The sequence below is a fragment of the Camelus dromedarius genome, chromosome 5 (genome assembly GCF_036321535.1).
Source record: "Camelus dromedarius isolate mCamDro1 chromosome 5, mCamDro1.pat, whole genome shotgun sequence".
NCBI lineage: Eukaryota > Metazoa > Chordata > Mammalia > Artiodactyla > Camelidae > Camelus > Camelus dromedarius.
In genome coordinates, this window is record NC_087440.1 from 63,838,570 (window position 1) to 63,857,255 (window position 18,686).

Below are 18,686 nucleotides of genomic sequence, written 5' to 3' on the forward strand. Positions count from 1 at the left end.
GCACCCTGCAATAATGCTGTACTTTCCTTCACAAAAAAAAATTTTTTTAAAGCAAGAGACTATATTGATTTTTATGTAGTGCTCTGTACAAACTTATATCTGTTTTTACATACTGTGCATGTTGCCTGGCTATACTTTATGATGATAGTCAGAACTTTAGCTCTCTGAATAAAATAGTTCACTACCCAGTTGCTTTGTTAGTTCTAGTACTCTGCTCTAACCAGAAAGGTAAAAACGGTATCTTTAAACCCCAAAGCTGTGTAGAAATTTAGTTTAAAAAAAGGACTGTGTACTTGTATAGTACTGTAGTTCTTCAGCTTAGGGAGGATACTATAATATATGCCATGCTTATTTAATATTTCACATTGCAGAAACAATGCTTTAAATATGATTCATTCTTAAGACGGATGGAGAGAAATACAGATCCAAAATCACAAACAAACTTGATTGCTACCATTCTGTATGCCTATAAAAATGCTTTATCTTCATTTTTTCTTCCTCTTGCATACAGGAATGCTTTCAGTTCATACTGCCAGCTCTACCTCATGCCATTGACCTTTTACGTGACGCCATTGTAAAAGTAAAGGAAGTGCATGATGAACTTGAGGATTTACCTTCCCCACCACCACCTCTTTCCCCTCCTCCCACAACTAGCCCCCATAAACAGACTGAAGACAAAGGGGTTCAATGTGAAGAAGAGGAAGAAGAGAAGAAAGACAGTGGTGTTGCTTCAACAGAAGACAGTTCTTCATCACATATAACTGCAGCAGCCATTGCTGCCAAGGTAAGCCTGTTGAGAGAGACCCAAAGATCTAAAGGACCCACAGGTAAATGTATTGGTTTCATCCCTCTTTGCATCCCATTCTTCCATAAGTTAAATACCGCGTCAGGGCATCCTTAAAAAAGAACTGGGATATTTGTGACACTCCACAGCTATATTCCCTCCATTATGTAGAGTTCTTGAAGACATTGAAATTTGTTGAGTTCTGGGTCATTAAAGATACTGCTCTTACCTATTGAAGTAATAACTGCAATGATAAACAATGTGACATTTAAGAACTGTTTGAAGATGTCATTTTTGTGATGATACTAAATATACAGTGTTTATATATTCAGAACATAAAATATTTACAAATTCTTAAATAAGCCCCAAACTGAAGGTAAGAGACCAAGATGATTAAAGAATTAGTTGAGAAAAGTTCATAAATATTTTTTTAAAAAGAGAACTTTTTAGCAGTTCACTAAGCACTTATTTAACTATTGGACACAAATTACCCTAGTTGTATAGAGAAGAAATTGATGTAAGGTATTTGTATTTTCCATTTAATAAACTAACAAATATTACTAGAACAGTACCAAAGTGTTACAGATTCTCTTTGGGCAATTCTGGGAGTAAATAGAGTACCATGAGGTACTTAAGTAAATTTAGTCATCATCTTAATTAAGTCACAGATCATGATTTACATTATTATCCATACCTAGTATAGTCCATCTTGTGTACTTTAAAGTCTTCAGACAGTAGCATATCACTTCTGGGAATAATGATTGTTCATTGATTAAGAGCATAAAGATTGAAAATCTAATCACTATGTGAAGTAATTTCTAAAGTTTTATGGCTCATCCAGGTATTTTGTCTATGAGATTAGCAAGAGGGTTTTTTTGGTTGTTGTTGTTGTTTGTTTTTTTTTTTTGACAACATATGTATTGGAAAGGATCATAGAGATCCTTTTGAAGTGTCTATTCCGATAACCAGTAGGTGGTTCTTTCACTGAAGGCTGGATCATTCTATCTCCAGATCCATTCAGTGATCCATCAAGTTCTTAAGGATAGTAAGTATTTAAGTTGTGTGTAAAATTTGTTTTGTTCTGTTTTGTTTTTATGGGACTGATGGATGAAACAGGTACATTTTAAAATCATTATGTGTTCTCTTATTTTTACTCTTAACTAAAAGAGTAAAAAAGTACCATTGATTTCAACCTTAAGAAAAAAGCTTATACCATTTGAAATCAAAGCTGATTTTGTCATTGTACAGAATTTTTGACATTTCATTGTTCCATTTGTTTTCACCCTTTTTTTCTTTCCAGTCATTTTGCTTGTATAGTTTCATGTTTTCCTGTCACTGTATTCATAGTTGTTGTGTGTTGTGCATTAGAAGCATCCATTCTACACCAGTCCTGCTGTTATCATGGCACACGGTGAGCAGCCCATCCCTGGTCTCATCAGTTATTCCCATGATGCAACAGGCAGTGCAGAGGAACGGGTAAGACAAGAGGCTTTTGCATTAATAATTTTGCAAGCATACAGCCTTCCTCCTATCCTTGGAGGCAGGCTATAACATTACAGAAGATGTGTTTTCATTCTGAAGGACCCTCACTACTGCTTTTTTGTGAAAGAGTAAGGGCCACTTCCAGCTGGGAATTTAATAGAGTTTCTCCTGTACGTGAAGTACTCTAACATCATTAAGATTTGGTACTATATGGCAATGAACTTTCGTCACATGGCTTCTAAGAAATTCATTGCTCAGAGTTTTTATTTTTTCTTTAGTAATTTCACCACATACCCTTAAATAAATTATCTGGTTTGATTAAGGTAATCACTTAAGAAGATCACTTTAAGTTTTAAAATCTAAATAGATTGGTCAAGATAGTATTTAATTTGTTTTAACCTTGCTTTTTTCTCATGATTTTGCATCTTATTTTCTTTTCCTTCACTGTGTTCTCATTACAACCATTTAGAGAGTTGAGTCTTTGTATACAAATTTTGATATTACTGATCTTCAGATAGAAACTTTTAAGGATACATATAGCTTCTTTCAGTCATTGGCTGAATAATACTTTGTATAAAGTGCCAGGCTAGAAAAGATTAAACTTATAAATATAACTGAATAAGCAGTAACTATTACACCATGGCTGGAAAAAAAAAAAACTTTCTTAGTTTCTAATATGGATGTAAAATGAGAGGAAAAAAGAAGAAGAATATGTAGTAAAGTGAAATTTGGTTTTAAATACTGAGAAAGTAAAAACGCCCAGAATTTCAGGAGGATGCAGGGAAGAAAACTAGCATCAGTAGTCTCTTGAGAGATACACTGCCAAATGATGACTTCAGCCCTTATATTCAACAAGCCATGCCTGGTTGGAAATAAACTTAGCTAAGTCAAAGGCCAAGTAGAAAATGTAAATATCAATTAGTAAAATTATTAATGAATTTCAATTGATGACTGAATTCTCCAGCTAACGCTTTGCTGTGAATTATAAACATTCCAAAATGTACCGAACTTGAAGCAGAAATTGTCTTTTGTATTCTCATATTATAAAGCAACAACTGTAGCAACTGTAATAATCATCCTGGATTTCAGACTAAAGTATTTGGAAGTTTTGTATTCATAACCAAGCTTTTTAAGTTATCATATTCTGAGTTTCATGTTATTGCACATAAAGTGACTTGGAACATCTCTTTTTTTAAGTTCTCCCAAGGGTTGTACATAACTAGTACCATTCTAGATTCATTGGAGAGAAACTAATTACATACAATGGATTCTTCAAATTATTAGGGCTTAATTCTCTTGAGGAAGTAGTTGGGAATGTGTTTAAGTGTTCTAGCTGTCATCATATGGCATCATCCAAGAACTTCTCATTTATTAACTTTTTAAATTGAACTTTGCATAAATTAAATTTATTATTAATAAATTAAATATTATAGACATTAATATAATAGTGATGTGGTATAAATATATTCTGAAATTAGTAGATTATTAATCATTGATTATTTGTAAATTGATTTAATAAATTAAAGAAAATTATTTATTGGTAAATTATTAATCATTTGTAAGTAGTGGTTATGGTCTTTTTGACAAATACTCAGTTTTGTAAGTAGACTTATGTTTTTGTGCTTCCTTTGACAAATGATAATGAGAGCTATACATCAGTGAATATAATATTCTTGTTCTTCAGATCTAGCATTCATAAAAAAGAATGAAAAAGATAAAAGAGGTAACAGAAAATAATGAACGGGAAGGTCTTTAATGTTTTTGTGCTCCTAAAAAAACATGTTATCTCTGTGAATGATTTATTTGGCACTAACTTCATTCATGAGCCTCATTGGCTTGGAATACCCTGAATTTGTTGCCAGTGTTTCAGATCTCTACATGACAACAGTCATTTGGAATAATTCTATGAACTATTTGTCTGGTTTCACAAGCTTTACCAATGTAAAATTTAAAAATTAAATTTTGAAAGGGGAGGATCTGATTACCTATTGAAGAAGAACCACAATTTCCTTCAGCTGGTCACATTCTAAGGCATGTGAAGCAATTTGGATTAATTTGGATTAATGTAAAAATTATGTAACTTAAAATCAGAGACCTGGATAGGAGCTCTGACTTTACCAATTAATATTTGAGGCAAATTACTTAGAATTTAAAATTCAGTTTCTCATCTATAATGGTAATTACATGTCACAAGAGGTTATTTTAGCAAATAAGATATATTGGGGAAATTATAAACTTTGTAAATTGAGTATACTATTACACAGTTCTTTCTAGATGCTATGAATACAAGCTCAGAATACAAATATGAATACAAGGCTCAGAATACAAATGTAAGTGAATTATTCCAGCTCATAAAGAGTTCTTTCTTTTTTTGCTTCTTTACTTTCCTAACTCAATTATCCACTTCTTACGCTCAAGAAAGTGAAACCTGATCAGTGGTACTGACTCTTCAATAGTTAATTCCTAGTAATCTGATTGTTGTTGATTGCCAAACTGATTATCTTGCTTTTTCAGGAAATAAGCTTGAGGAATGCCTCTCATAATGGGTATTAATTAGTTGCCTCTCCAGCAGCCATTTCCCATTCCCTGTTCCTAATACTACACATTTCTCAGTTTGAGTGGTATTAACTAACCTTCCAGGGTAGATTGGCTTAATATCATCAGCGTATACATTTCATGTAGTCACAGTTTTTAGTTCAAGAAACATGTAATTCAGGTCAGTTAGAGCAAGTGCGTCTCATCTCTTAGATTTTATTTGAACTACTGGGGACAGGGACTCTCTGTTTCCTACCAGATATGAATGAGGAAATGTATAACTCTAAAAGTTGCCATTATGGAACCATGAAAGGAATGCCTGCCAATAATGGAGCCAACAGTAAAGAAGCAATACTGAGAAAGGGTGGGGGGAGAGAGAGAGAGAGAGATTTGGGGTCTTGGTCACATTGTTCAACCACTTACTCAAGTCCCTGTTGAATTACACCTACCTCTTGATTTTTCAGTTACCTAAGCCAATAAATTACTTTAAAAAAACAACTAATTAGAGACAGAGAAGGGTAAACTGTTGTCTACAGTGAAAAAGCATCTTAACCAATTTATCTCAGTATGTACTATCTCATCAAAGAGCTGAAAAATCTTCCTTATAATAACAGAAATATATCGAATAGGAATCCCTAAAGTTTCATATTTGTGTGAGAAACCTGATTCAAGAAGATAAACAGTAGCGGAGTGTGACACACAGAAGGAAAATAAATCTTGCCCCTCTGTGGTTACCAAATAAATGTAAAGGTCTTTGCAAGGAGACTGGATCCAAATCTGAAGAGATTATAACTTAACTTTGCAGCCTTAAGGTAACTAATAGGTTCAAAAATCCAAGTCATAATGAGAGGCAATGAGAAATTTGAGACAAAGAGGGAAGATCGCCCTGGAGATACCTAACAGGAAATCATGTCTTACTGACAGAAATTAAATCTGGGGAAGTCCCACACAATAATGATGTTCCCCAGGCTCCACTGGATGCAGGAAAATCTGCTGTTTGCCCTGGAAAGAAAAAGAGTTGCTGATTTCCTTTTGGTAAAGGATATAGAGGAAATAATATGTTAGGTTGATATAGCCAGTCAGGAAGAGTCTGTCTTCCTAGAGCATTTATTTGGAACTTATGAGAGAAAATGCTTAGAGTTAGCAACCTGCCATTCTTACATATTTGCCTGGAAATAAATAACACCATTACAAAAGACCAGAGACACAAAGTTTTGGTCAGAAAATTGAAGAATATACATTTTATATGTTTGTGGTTTTATTGTTTCTTTCTATCCCTAAGGATTTTGGTATATTAAAATAATATTAATTGAATGACACTCTTTAAAACATTTTACATATATCTACAGTTTACATACATTGTCATTTTACCTATGAGAAAACTGAAGCACAAAGTGGTTCAGGACATATAACTAGTGACTGAACTGGTATTTGGGTCCAGGCAGCCTGGCTCCTTAATCAGAACTCTTAATCTCTCTACTATGGCACCTCTCAGTGCAAGAGAAAGACAAAGGATGATGTTCTAGGAGATGACTAGATAGTTACAAATTCTCCTCAAAAATGAGAATTATGATTTTGGGACCTCAGTTTAGAATACTTGAAGATAAAATGCATTGCACAATCTAAGAATTATGAACAATAGAATATATTTACTCTGGAAGTTTACTGATCCAAGCAACAAATCTTTAAGCTATAAGCACCATTGGAATCAGAAATAGATTTAGATGAATCTGTGAAATCAAACACTTTGAAGAACACAGTATGATAATGTTAGTGTTAAAGGATAGTATTTTTAAAGGTTGAATCATCACACTCGTAGAAATATAAAATAAATGTCAAAGATTTTAGTTAACTAATTAATTAGAGAACAGTAAGCTGTTAAACCAGTTCAAAGAAAAAATCAAAGGACACATACATATATCAACAGTCACATAGGCTGGAATGGATTTTAAAATAGATACAAAACTGTCAATATACATAGGGCAATAATCAATTTTTTTCTCTCAGAACAAAATTCATTTGCATTTCTATAGACAATAATTTGCATTAGTATCCATTTTCTGTAACTTGCAAAGTTGTAAAATAGTGAAGGTAAAAAGTGAAGATTACCCAGAAGGATATACAGATCAAGACATTTAATAATCTTTCTTGCCCATTTTCCTGACAAATCTCTATACCCCAGACATGATTTTTGATGCAAAAAAAAAATGGCTGGTCTCTTGATTATTTAGCTGCAGCAAGTTATTAATTAACCATATAGACCTTGAATTTGCTTTGCAAATACTGAGGCTGCAAAATTAACTTTAATCTGGAAGTTGTCCATAGGAAATCTCAGATTCTGCTTTTATTTAAAAGTTTCTGTTTTTGACATTCCAGTAAAACCAAGCCCAGGAAACTCACTTCACCATATTTTATTTGCAAGTACCTGTTATTAGATGACTTCCTCTCTAATCAAGGTCACCAAAATTTTATTACCATATATAAGTGACCTTCCTTACCAAATGCAAGGATGAGACCCTCTACTCTAGGTAACAGGTCATTTTTCCTGGGAGGGCTTTGTAGGTATTCGCTTCGTGAGTACAACCAGTCTTTGTTCTTCAGAAGTGGTAGTCACATCTGATTAAATGAGCACTATTCTCAAACATGGCACTCCAGATAAGTCCTTGGTTCCACCATCAATCTCTCTAATTATATCCTATTTAAAAGGAAGACATTCTTATTCAATCCATGGAAATCACTATATTGTCCAGAAAAGTTAGCAGACTTTAAGAATTCTGAGGGAATCAGTGAGAATCAAGTATCATTCTTAAATGTTTCATTTTAGTTTTAAGAAATCAGAATTTACAAAATTGTGTGGGTTTTCATTGTCACATTTTTTTTCGTTGTGAGCTACCACAAGATCTTGTATATACTTCCCTGTGCTATGCAGTATAATCTTGTTTATCTATTCTGCATATGCCTGTCAGTATCTACAAATTTTGAACTCCCAGGGGACTTCTCTTTTGATGTGACAGCTTCCCATGAAATTTATAGTTGTAACACATGAAACAAACCTAAGTATATCTTTCATCACTCTTTATCTATGCTGAAACAACAAACTTTTGTGATTACTAGGAGCCTGCTGGGAAATTCCAAAGATAGTTTTAAATGAAAGATACCCTGAAATTTTTAAAAAATTTATTCCATATTTAGGATTCAAAGAGAGTTGTCAGGAAATTTGAATACCTGATTTAAGGTAGGGTAATGGATGCCTGAGAAATAATTTTTGTTTGCCTTTTTAATTAAAATGACAATCAAACATTTTTAAAAGCATAAGAGGTAGCACAGTTAAGGATTAATTCCTTCATAAGTGAGGAACTTTTTGTTCTTTCTTATTCCACTTAAATACTCAAGCAGATAATAAAATAAACATATAGCACAGAAAAGTATTCTGATAAGACACAGCATCTCTGCTATCTAGGCAGTTTACATAGATAATAGATAAAGGCACTGATCAATAAGCCAGGGGGAAAAGGCCATCAAAATTAAGTTGAACTTTGTTGATATTTTAACACGTTTTATAACTTATTTTTAGGCTCAGGCATTGTAAGTCAAAGGAAATAAACTTCACTTTCCTGGTTTTATCCTTCATTATGTTCTTTCAAATATTCTGGAAGAACTGATACTTTACTTTAGGACTACAGTTCTTTCTCAGATGATCCAAAAATGAAAGCTATCTTCATAGTAATATGATGATGTAATTTTTTAATATGCAATATATTAATCATTGCTTTTTTAAAGTGAGTTAATAAGTATTTAAAATTATTGTTTTGTTTTGATTTCTAATTCAGTGAATACTGATAGTTACAACCTACATGTACTAAAGCTCTAAGAGTTCTAAATAAGTTTTTAAAATGTTAAGGGGTCCAGAGACTGTAAAGTTTGATGGCTACTGTTTTCGGGCAAAAATTTTTTTCCCTTAAAACATAAAAACCCGTGCTCAGTTGTATATCTCTATCACTATTGCTTCTACTATAGTCTCAGTGATTCAAATTAATTATAACTTTTAATGGAAGTCATTTCTATTTCACAGAGAAAATTTGGGGTAGATAATTAAGAACTATCTTATACATGCATATTTTAGCAGACAGCAAAGCTCATGAACATACATAATATAATTTTCTACAGCAACACGCAATCCTTTGACTACTTATTAAAATGGCAAAAAAGGAAGATGTTCATAAACATGACACAAAACTCTAGCATCTACATAGCAAATAAGCTAAAGTATACAAACTTAAAATTATAATTAGTAATCAATGCCATAAAAGAAAAATAAATCAGACTTCATCCAATTAAAAACCTCTTTGCATCAAAGGACACTATCAAGATAGTGAAAAGGTAGCCAACAAAGTGGAAGAAAATATTTGCAAATCCTGTAAGAAGAGATTAATATATAAATTATATAAAGAACACCTGCAACTGAGTAACAGCAACAAAAAATCCAATTGAAACATGGGTGAAGAATTTGAATAGACATTTCTTCAAAGAAGGTATACAAATAGCAGTATGCACACGAAAAGATACTTAACATCAGTACTCAATGGAGAACTGCAGATCAAAATGACAGTGAGATACCACTTCATATCCATTTGGGTGTTTTATCAACCCCTCCCCAAGAAAACCAGAAAATAAGTGTTAGCAAAGAATATGGAGAAACTGGAACCCTCGTGCATTGCTGGAGGGAGTATAAAATGGTGCCACCACTGTGAAAAACACTTTTGTGGTTCCTCTGAAAGTTAAACATGTGATCCAGCAATTTCACTTCTAGTTATATACCCAAAAGAATTGAAAGCAAGGACTAGTACACCAGTGTTTACAGGACCAATATTCACAATGGCCAAAAAGTGAAAAACAACCCAAATATCCATTGATGGTCAAATGGATAAACAAAATGTGTTATGTACATGTAATGGAATGTTATTCAGCCATAAGAGGAAATTAATTTCTGATACATGCTATAACATGGGTGAACCTTGAAAACATTATGCTGAGTTTAATAAGCCAGACATAAAAGGACAAATATTATGTGTGTTCACTTACATGAGGTACTCAGAATAGTCAAGTTAGTAGAGGCAGAAAATAGGATAGATGAAAGTGGGGAATGAGACGGTGTTGTTTAAAGGGTATGGGATATCTCTCTGGAGTGATGAAAAAGTTCTGGGAATGGATACTAGTGATGTTTGCAGTACATTGTGAATTTACTTAATGCCATTTAATTGTACACTTAAAACTGGTTAAAATGGTAAATTTTATAATATATATTTTTTCACCACAATAATAAAGTTTTAATTATGATTAGTAATCAATGTTTCCTATTTTATCCTATTTAAAGATTATCTAGGCATCTAATGATTATCCATTAATTAATTCAGTTTAATGTCAGTCCAAAGTTTGTTACCTAAAGATCATGAAAATTATGTTCAAGCTGACATACTTTATGTAGGAGTAATGTTAGCTTGTTCAATCAGTAAACCTGTATATGTTTAGGGAAAACAACCCAAGAAAGAAGGAAACAGTTTATTTGTATTACATTTAATATTAGAAAAATTCTAAGACTTAAATTTTAAACTAAAATTATTAAGCTAGTCTTATTTGCCAAAGATTTACCCTAATTATATGAACTTAGATTCTTAAAATATTTACAGGTTAGTTTCTATTAGAAGATTTTTTTAAGTATAGCATATTTGAAGTCTTAGGAATTCAACTTTTGGGGGGTGGGGTGGATAGTAGAAATAACTGACTTATCTAAGCATTTATTTACCTCTGTAAGCCAGTCAGAACAAAGCTCCTTTTACATAATAGACAATATAATTTAATACTTTACAGAGATTGGGAAACATTTCACATTCACACAATGGGTAAAGGAATTACAGACACACAAACAAAGAGAAAGCTCATAATTTCAATTCTGCAACTTCAGCCACAGGTCCAGAGTAAATACAGAAACATAAAAACTCATCCCCAATACTACCGCCACAAAAAAATCAAAGACCTGTTCTCTTTCCCAGAGGGCACCAAACTCAATTCTTTTGAGCTCAAAATAGAGAAGTAAACACATAAAAAGGACTACAAATATGATTCTCTGTCATCTTTCACTCAACAGAGGATAGACTTCTGTAATTCATTTACAGAGATCACCAATTGGTCAGACCATAAAACCAAAGTCTCAAGCATGGCTGTCACCAGAGAGCAATAATTTCCTGGCAGTGCACAAACTAGAAACAAAAACAAAACACAAATCTATATAATGGATTTTTTAAAGTGTTTTTAAACCTAAAGAAACAGACAGTCATCTAAAGTTCTGTTGGCATTTAGGATTCATTTCTGATTGCTAAAAAAAAAGATACTTGTGGGCTTAAACAAGTGCTTAATAGTGCTCTTCCCTGGCAGTGCAGTTTACCTGATTCTGTTAGATGAATCCATTGCGCATCTCAGTGGATGATCCCTAAAACTTAAGGAATTATTCTTTTACAGTAAAATCATGACTTTGTTACAAATACCAAATGAATACTTAACAAAGATGTGATTTCATTCATTAATTAATGAGGGAACCAGAAAGATGTTACAACTGGTTAACAGGAAAATTCAAAGAACACAAATATATAGGCACCGCGAGTGCTGAAATGAATTTACAAATAAATGCAACACTTGGTCATTACCTACATAGCAGTCCATTGCACTTCTGTTGTATAAAAGGATCATTTGGACAAAAACTGTTTACATTACTATCAGTTTTTTACAACTTAGGATTATAAAATATCTGAAAGACCGCAAACAGTGCAGCTAATTCAGAATGGTTCATTACACAGAACACCTAATATCTTTTGTTCATTTCAGAGTCCTTCACAATTTTTCCTGGCATATTAAATGAATACCATAATGCATGGATGTTTACAAAGTAAAATAAAATTTTCATTCAAGATGTCCACGTGCTTAATATGCTTTTTTATTCTTTGTGTCTATTCGTATGGATGCCACATAGCAAGATTTTGTAGAAGGCTATATATCTTTAATAGTAAATATTTGACTTTCTCAAAATTTGAATTGGAAAAACCAAGGAGTTTTAATATAGGGATAGGCTTGCTAGGATGCCAAATGTCTTTTCCTACCATTGACCTTTGACTAATATTGTGGACTGATTATGTATGTATGTGTGATGAATTTGTAGTAATTATTATTTGGGCTAATAAGTATATATTCTTATACGTTTTCACAAAGCTTACTATTATCAATAAAACAGATGGGAAGCTCTATATTAAAATAAACTAAATAGACCCTTTTCAAATGTGGGAAATAGTATGCATTGTGCTTTAACAACATGAGCTTCGGCATCAGATAGTTTCAGATCCATCAATTACTGGCTCTATGACATTGGGTGAATTGCTTCTCCTTTCTAAGCCCATTTTCTCTGAAATAGGATTAATAATGATATTAACTTCTTAATTTATGAGTAAATTGTGAATATTCAAATAGGAAAACATGTAAAATCATTTAACAGTATCTGGATAAAAGTAAATATTCAATAGTAAGGTGTTGATGTGCTCACTGATACTAACTGAACCCTCCACACATAGACAATTCTCCCTCCACACTTCCTCTTTCCTTTGCCTGACTAAACAGTCCTTTCTTCTTCCATCTTATTCAACCTTTAGTCATCTTTTAAGGCCTAGCTCAGTGGTTCTTACATTTTTTATAGGTGGTGACCAACTTTGGGAGTGTAATTAATGTTGCTGCCCCTCTCCAAAGGCTTATACACACGAACATTGAGTACAATTGCAGGACAGATTATTAGTTTAAGAACTCCTGAGCCAGCTGAAGTCCAGCCTCCTACATAAAGTCTTTCATAAATCTAGTCTATATTTATCTTTCTTTTTGTATTACATTCATTCACCAAATATTTATTTTGACACTAATATGTGTATATCATCTTGCTAGATGCTGTGAGGGTTTGAGCAATTATATATGGCCTGGGCCCTGTCCTTTAGGAACTAAGTTTATAACATGAGAATATTTTCTTAAATGAACCAGTTTTACATATGTATCGTAACTGCTAGTATTCTCATGAGGTGAGAAACTAATCTACTGTTCCAGATCCCATTTTAGGAAATTTTGTGAGTTTATTGGTGGCTCATAGAATTTTACTTTATTGGAATTACTTGCTGTGATAAATTACCAGGGACCAACTTGGTCTAATCCTTTATTATCTTTCACTTTAATTCTTTCAGTGTGTGGTTTCATGAGTTCTACCTTTGCTTCTCTTCCATTCACTCTTCCCCTTGTAGCCAGAGTGAGCTTTTAAAAACATAAAGTAAATCATGTCATTTTCCTACTTGAAACCTTCAATACATTCTCATAACATTTAGAATAAAACCAGAACTCCTTGACATGTTCTGCTAGATTCTACGCGATCTGGCTCCTCCCTCCTCTTCTAGGCTCTTCTCTTAGCATCTTTCTCCCTCTCCTCATTGCTCACTAAACTATATACATCAAGTTTTTTCTTACCTCTGGGAACATGCTGTTCCCACTACCTAAAAATTCTTAACCCCACTCTGCCTGGCTAACTTCTGTTTATTCTTTCTGTCCCAGTTTCAGTATTTCTTTTTCACAGAAAGACTTCTCTGATCTGCCTTTTCCAATATAAATCATGCTTTTAGTTATTCTCTCATAACACGTTGTTCTTTTTTTTATAGCACTTGCCACAATTTATAATTATGTATTTATATGTGTTTGATTTCTATATATGTAGACTGTAAGTTCTGTGAGAGAAGGGTCACATCTCTTAGCTTATATGATCTATCTAAGTTCATGAAACAGCTATAAAAAAAACCCAAGATATATTTAGCATTACCCATAATGTGTAAGGACTATTCCACAATATAGGCAAATAATCAGCATATTCTCTCCCTCTAGTAAACAAATACGTTAATCATCTATAGTAATGATAATATATAGCTTTTAAATGCCAATTATATAGCAGACCCTATTCTAAGTGTTTTATATAGATATACCTTCAGAAATTGATACTAGAATACAGATATTCAGCAAGATTATACCTTTTTATTTTCCTGGAAGGCAAGTTTTTTATGTAATAACATATAATAAGGGGTCTGATTAATACCATTGAGAACAGAAATTCTGAATAATTTTAAATAATGGAAGAATAATTTTAGTCAGTATAAATACTTGTAAAGAAACAAACTCATGAATATTTAAATTTTTACGTTTATTAGGAAAGATTTGTTATAGTCATACCTCATAAGTTTACTGTCTAGACAAAATCATGAAGTGTAGCTTTTTTTTATAAATATGAATCATAAATTCTTGTGGATTTTTTCTACCATTGATTTTAATCTAAATCCAGGTCTTTACATTTATCCTTACTAAATTTCATTTTGCTGCATTCAACTGATCAGTCTTGCCTACAGAGACATTTTTTAAATCTGTATCTGCCATTTGGTATTTTACCTGTGTTTTCTAGTGCTGTCACCTGCAAATACATTAATCATGTTGTCGTTTAGGATAAGACTTTTTTTTAGGATAGGCCATTTCCACATAATACCAGAAATCATACTGGTTAATTGCTTAACCAGCTAACATTTATTTTCTCTTCTATCCCATCAAAACCTACTTTGTCTATGTTGTTCCAAGAATTTTATGAATTCTTGTCAAATATATGACTTATCAAATACCTTACTGAACTCAAGATACATTTGTTTGATAGTAGTGTTCTTTAGTAAAATTTTCGTTAACAATCATAGCTTCTAAAGTATCAGTATCAGAAATTCTGGAAAGATAATGGTGTGTATTTTCTGAAAGAACCCACTTAGGTATTCATATATAGTCTATTTTTATTGTTAGTTCAGATCATATATTGCACACTTGGATGTCTAGTTAGGATTTGAAAAGATTGCAACCTACTTGAGAGGTCTCTAAACAGATAAGTTACTAGGAAAGGGTTCATATGGTGGAATTAACCACCACACTGGACAAGGACTTCAAAAGCCTTAACGTGTAGACTGACAAATTGTAGCTATGGAAGCCATACTTATTCATACATGGCTGCATTGGGAGACTCACTCCAGTTACTATAAATTTGCTCCCAAAATTAAATTCAAATAATAGAAAGATCTTTTATTGTATTAGTCTTGTAACTTTTCTGTAAGTTTAAATATTTTTTCAAAACAACAAAAAAAATTAAGTGATGAAAATGATTCAAAGGGGAAATATATGCTCACTTAAGAATTTCCTTGGCATCAAAATACAAAATTTTGTATTTATTTTATTGGTATCTTTACTGGCATTTCAAAAGACTACAGAGTTCATAAAGGGAAATGATATTTTGGCTATGTATTCTAATATTGCTAAAATAATTCTCCATTTTTTCTTTTAGAAGTGTTTGCCTGATCAATCAGAGTAGCTTTAGGACAGAAGAAATTCATAACTGGAAAGAATCAGCATAGCTCCTAAGAAAGTATATATTCCTATTATAATTTCCCTTAATGAGGAAAATTCTATTGTTTAATAATTCATGGTTGAAATTACATTGCATACCTACAGAGGGCTTGAGGTCAACTGGGGCAGATTGTTTTCCCCATGCTCTCAGTTGCATAAGATAATAGGAATACAGATTAGTTCTCAAAAAGTAGGAATGTTATTTCTTTTGAAAATGATTTGGCATTTCTCCTTACTTGTGCTGACTTAACCCACTGCAAATTCTGCTGACTCTTAAGTGGAACCTGACTACTCTTCAGCAAGCCTTTCATTCGTCTCTTTTTGATTCCTTTATATACATTGATGATTGCAATTTTGAGACCTTTACCTTTTCTCATCTCCTCATTTCCCCTATTCTCTTCTCTTTCATGTTATATCAAAATAAAGTTCATCAAGGGTAATCAACTGTCCTTTCTGCTTAAACTATTTTTATGAGTTAATATTTTGCTCCATTCCTTTTATCTCAAAGAGAGCTTATAATTCCTGAAGTTGATGGCAGCTTCTACTTCCTTATTATTAAAGAAAAAATTAAGTATCAACTGTGTACAAGACAGTTGTGCTCATTGTTTTGACTTCTCCCTAACTATTGAATACATTGACCATTTCTTAATTTTTCAAACAACTCTACCCATGGTTTTCATTGCTAATTTTAACATATAGTAATACACAAATACATTCTTTTTATTTAAAAATAAAAATGAAACATAGATAAGGTTAGCATCCACTTGAACCACCATCTCATGTCATTCACCGTCATACACCTCCAGAAGTAAACACTTTTAATCAGTTAGAGTTGTAGCCTTCAAAACTTTTCTGTCCCTTTCTGTACAAAGTAGTTAATAAAATCCTAACAGTTTGTAAGTGGTGTGTGTTTGTTGTATTTAATTAAGAGGGAGAGAGTAACTTGACAAGCTGCTTCTAAAATTTATATAGAATGAAAGTGCAAAGGACCAAAAATAACCAAGTTACTCTTGAATATGAAAAAGAACAAAGTGAGAAGATCTGCTCTATAAATATGAAGACTTAAAATGATATAAAGTAGTACATTATTGGCGCAAAAATTAACACTTAGATCAATGAAACAGAATAGAAGCCTAAAAAAAGTGCCACCACATATGGACACCTGAAGTATGACAGAGTTTGTACTACACTAGTGAAGTTCTTTTTTAAATAAAAGATGCTTATTAGAGACCTGAATATGAAAGACAAAATTATAAAACTTTTCTAGTTTATATGGGACAAAATTTTCATTATGCTAGATTAGAGGAGGATTTCTTTTTAAATTTAATTGAAGTAAAATTCACATAACATGAAATTCACTATTTTAAAATGTACAGTTCAGTAACTTTTAGTACATTCACAATGTTGTGCAACCATCACATCTATCTAATTCCAGAATATTTTATCACCCCCCCAAAAAACACCACACCCATTAAGCAATCACTCCTTGTAACCTGCCCCCCATCCCCTAGCAACCGCTAATTTACTTACTGTTTATGTATTTACCTACTCTGGACATTACATATAAATGGAATCACATAATATATGGCTTTTTATGTCTAGCTTCTTTCACTTCACGTCATGTTTTCAAGGTTTATCCATGTTATAGCATGTATCCTTTTTATGGCTGTAGGTATTCCATTGTGTAGATGTGCCACATATTGTTGAACCATTGATCAGCTGACAGACATTTCAGTTCTTTCCACTTTTTGGTTATCAAAATAATGCTGCTATGAATATTCGTGTACAAGTGTCTGGTTGAACACTAGTTTTTGATTCTCTTGGGTGTACACCTGGGAGTAGAATAGTTGAGTCGTATGATTCTATGTTTAACTTTGTGAGGAACCGCCAAATTGTTTTGTGCAGAGCTGCACCATTTTACATCCCTAACAACATGTATGAGGTTTCCAGTTCCTCTACATACTCAACAGCATTTGTTATTTTCCTTTTTTTTTTTAAATTATAGCCATTGAGTGAGTGTGAAGTGGGTATCTCATTGTGATTTTGATTTGTAATTTTCCCTAATAACTAGTCATAATGAACATTTCTTCATGTTGCTTGTTGGCCATTTGTGTATCTTTTTCGGAGAAATGTCTGTTCAAGTCTTTTGCTCTTTTCTTAAAATGAGGAGGATTTGGGGTTTTTTTTCTTTTTAATGGATTCTCTTTTGTTGTTAAGTTGAAGTATTCTTTATATATTCTGGATTTGGGACCATTATCAGATATGATTTGCAAATACTTTCTCCCATTCTATTGGTTATCTTTTCAGGTTTTCTTGATACTGTCCTGTGATGCACAGATCTTTTTAATTTTGATGCTGTCCAATTTGTCTAAATTTTCTTTTGTTCCTTATGTTTTTGGTATCATATCTAAGAATTAATTACCAAATCCAAGGTAAAGAATATTTGTTCCCCTATTTTCTTTTGAGACTCTTATCATTATAGCACTTACATTTAGATCTTTGATCCATTTTGAGATAATTTTTGTATATGGTGTGAAGTCAGGGTAGAACTTCACTTTTTTTAATGTAAATAACCAGTTGTTCTCTCCAATACTTGATATTTTATAACATCTCCTTGAAAATTTCTTCTCTTTTTCCTTTATGTTCACTGTCTTTGATTTTCCTCTTTTGTCTCTAACAATTTGTTAAAGATAGGGAGACTAAATAGTTTATCTTCCAAACTGAAATACTTTTGAAAGTGAGAAGATGTGCTATTTAGTAATTGAACCAGGATAATAGAATAAACCCAGATTATTCAAGGAAAACTAGGATGTACCATCATACTATTAACATATTTTTCTTCTTTTTCTTTTATTAACCCCTTACTATGATTATCACCCAGAATTTTCAACTGGCATCTTTTGTTCTTTTAACATGCTCTTCTTGGGTGACCTGAAACATTTGCATGACTGAAACTGTCACCTCCATTACAATTCCTAAAGTATATATCCAATCCCTAACTTTCACCTGAGCTCCAGACTCATATTTCCAACAGCTTATTGGGTATTCCCAAACCAGTAACCCAAAAGTATGTACTTCAGAACTTAAATGTATCTTCTCCCTCAAATATCTTACTCTTTTGTTTATTGGAGGAGGGGGAAAGTGTTTGTGTGTGTGTGTGTGTGTGTGTGTGTGTGTGTGAGAGGCTGGAAATATATATCACACATGCATACTACTTTGTGCAGATGCTTCATTAGGTACATATAATAGTAGCAAAAACACAGTTTCAACGTCGTGACAGTGCATTCTGGTGTGGGAGTTAGACATTTATCCAACTAGCACACATATAAATGTAGCTTAAGTGTGGGTAATTTCTGTGAAGGGGAGGAACATGATATTATGTGAAGCATAA

General features: G+C 32.6%; 1 protein-coding gene across 9 annotated transcripts in view; it reads left to right on the plus strand.

Annotated features, from left to right (window-relative positions):
- GPHN (gephyrin) overlaps positions 1 to 18,686 on the plus strand; it is a 430,038-nt gene that overhangs the window by 226,308 nt on the left and 185,044 nt on the right. For 4 of the 9 annotated variants that reach the window (XM_010976631.3, XM_064486051.1, XM_064486049.1 and 1 more), the window contains exon 7: positions 512 to 784. In XM_010976631.3, the coding sequence (XP_010974933.1) occupies positions 512 to 784 (273 nt within the window). Of the gene's footprint in view, positions 1 to 511; positions 785 to 2,152; positions 2,261 to 4,530; positions 4,597 to 18,686 lie in introns of all 9 variants that reach the window. The other 5 variants (XM_010976627.3, XM_064486047.1, XM_064486048.1 and 2 more) reach the window with 2 other exon arrangements.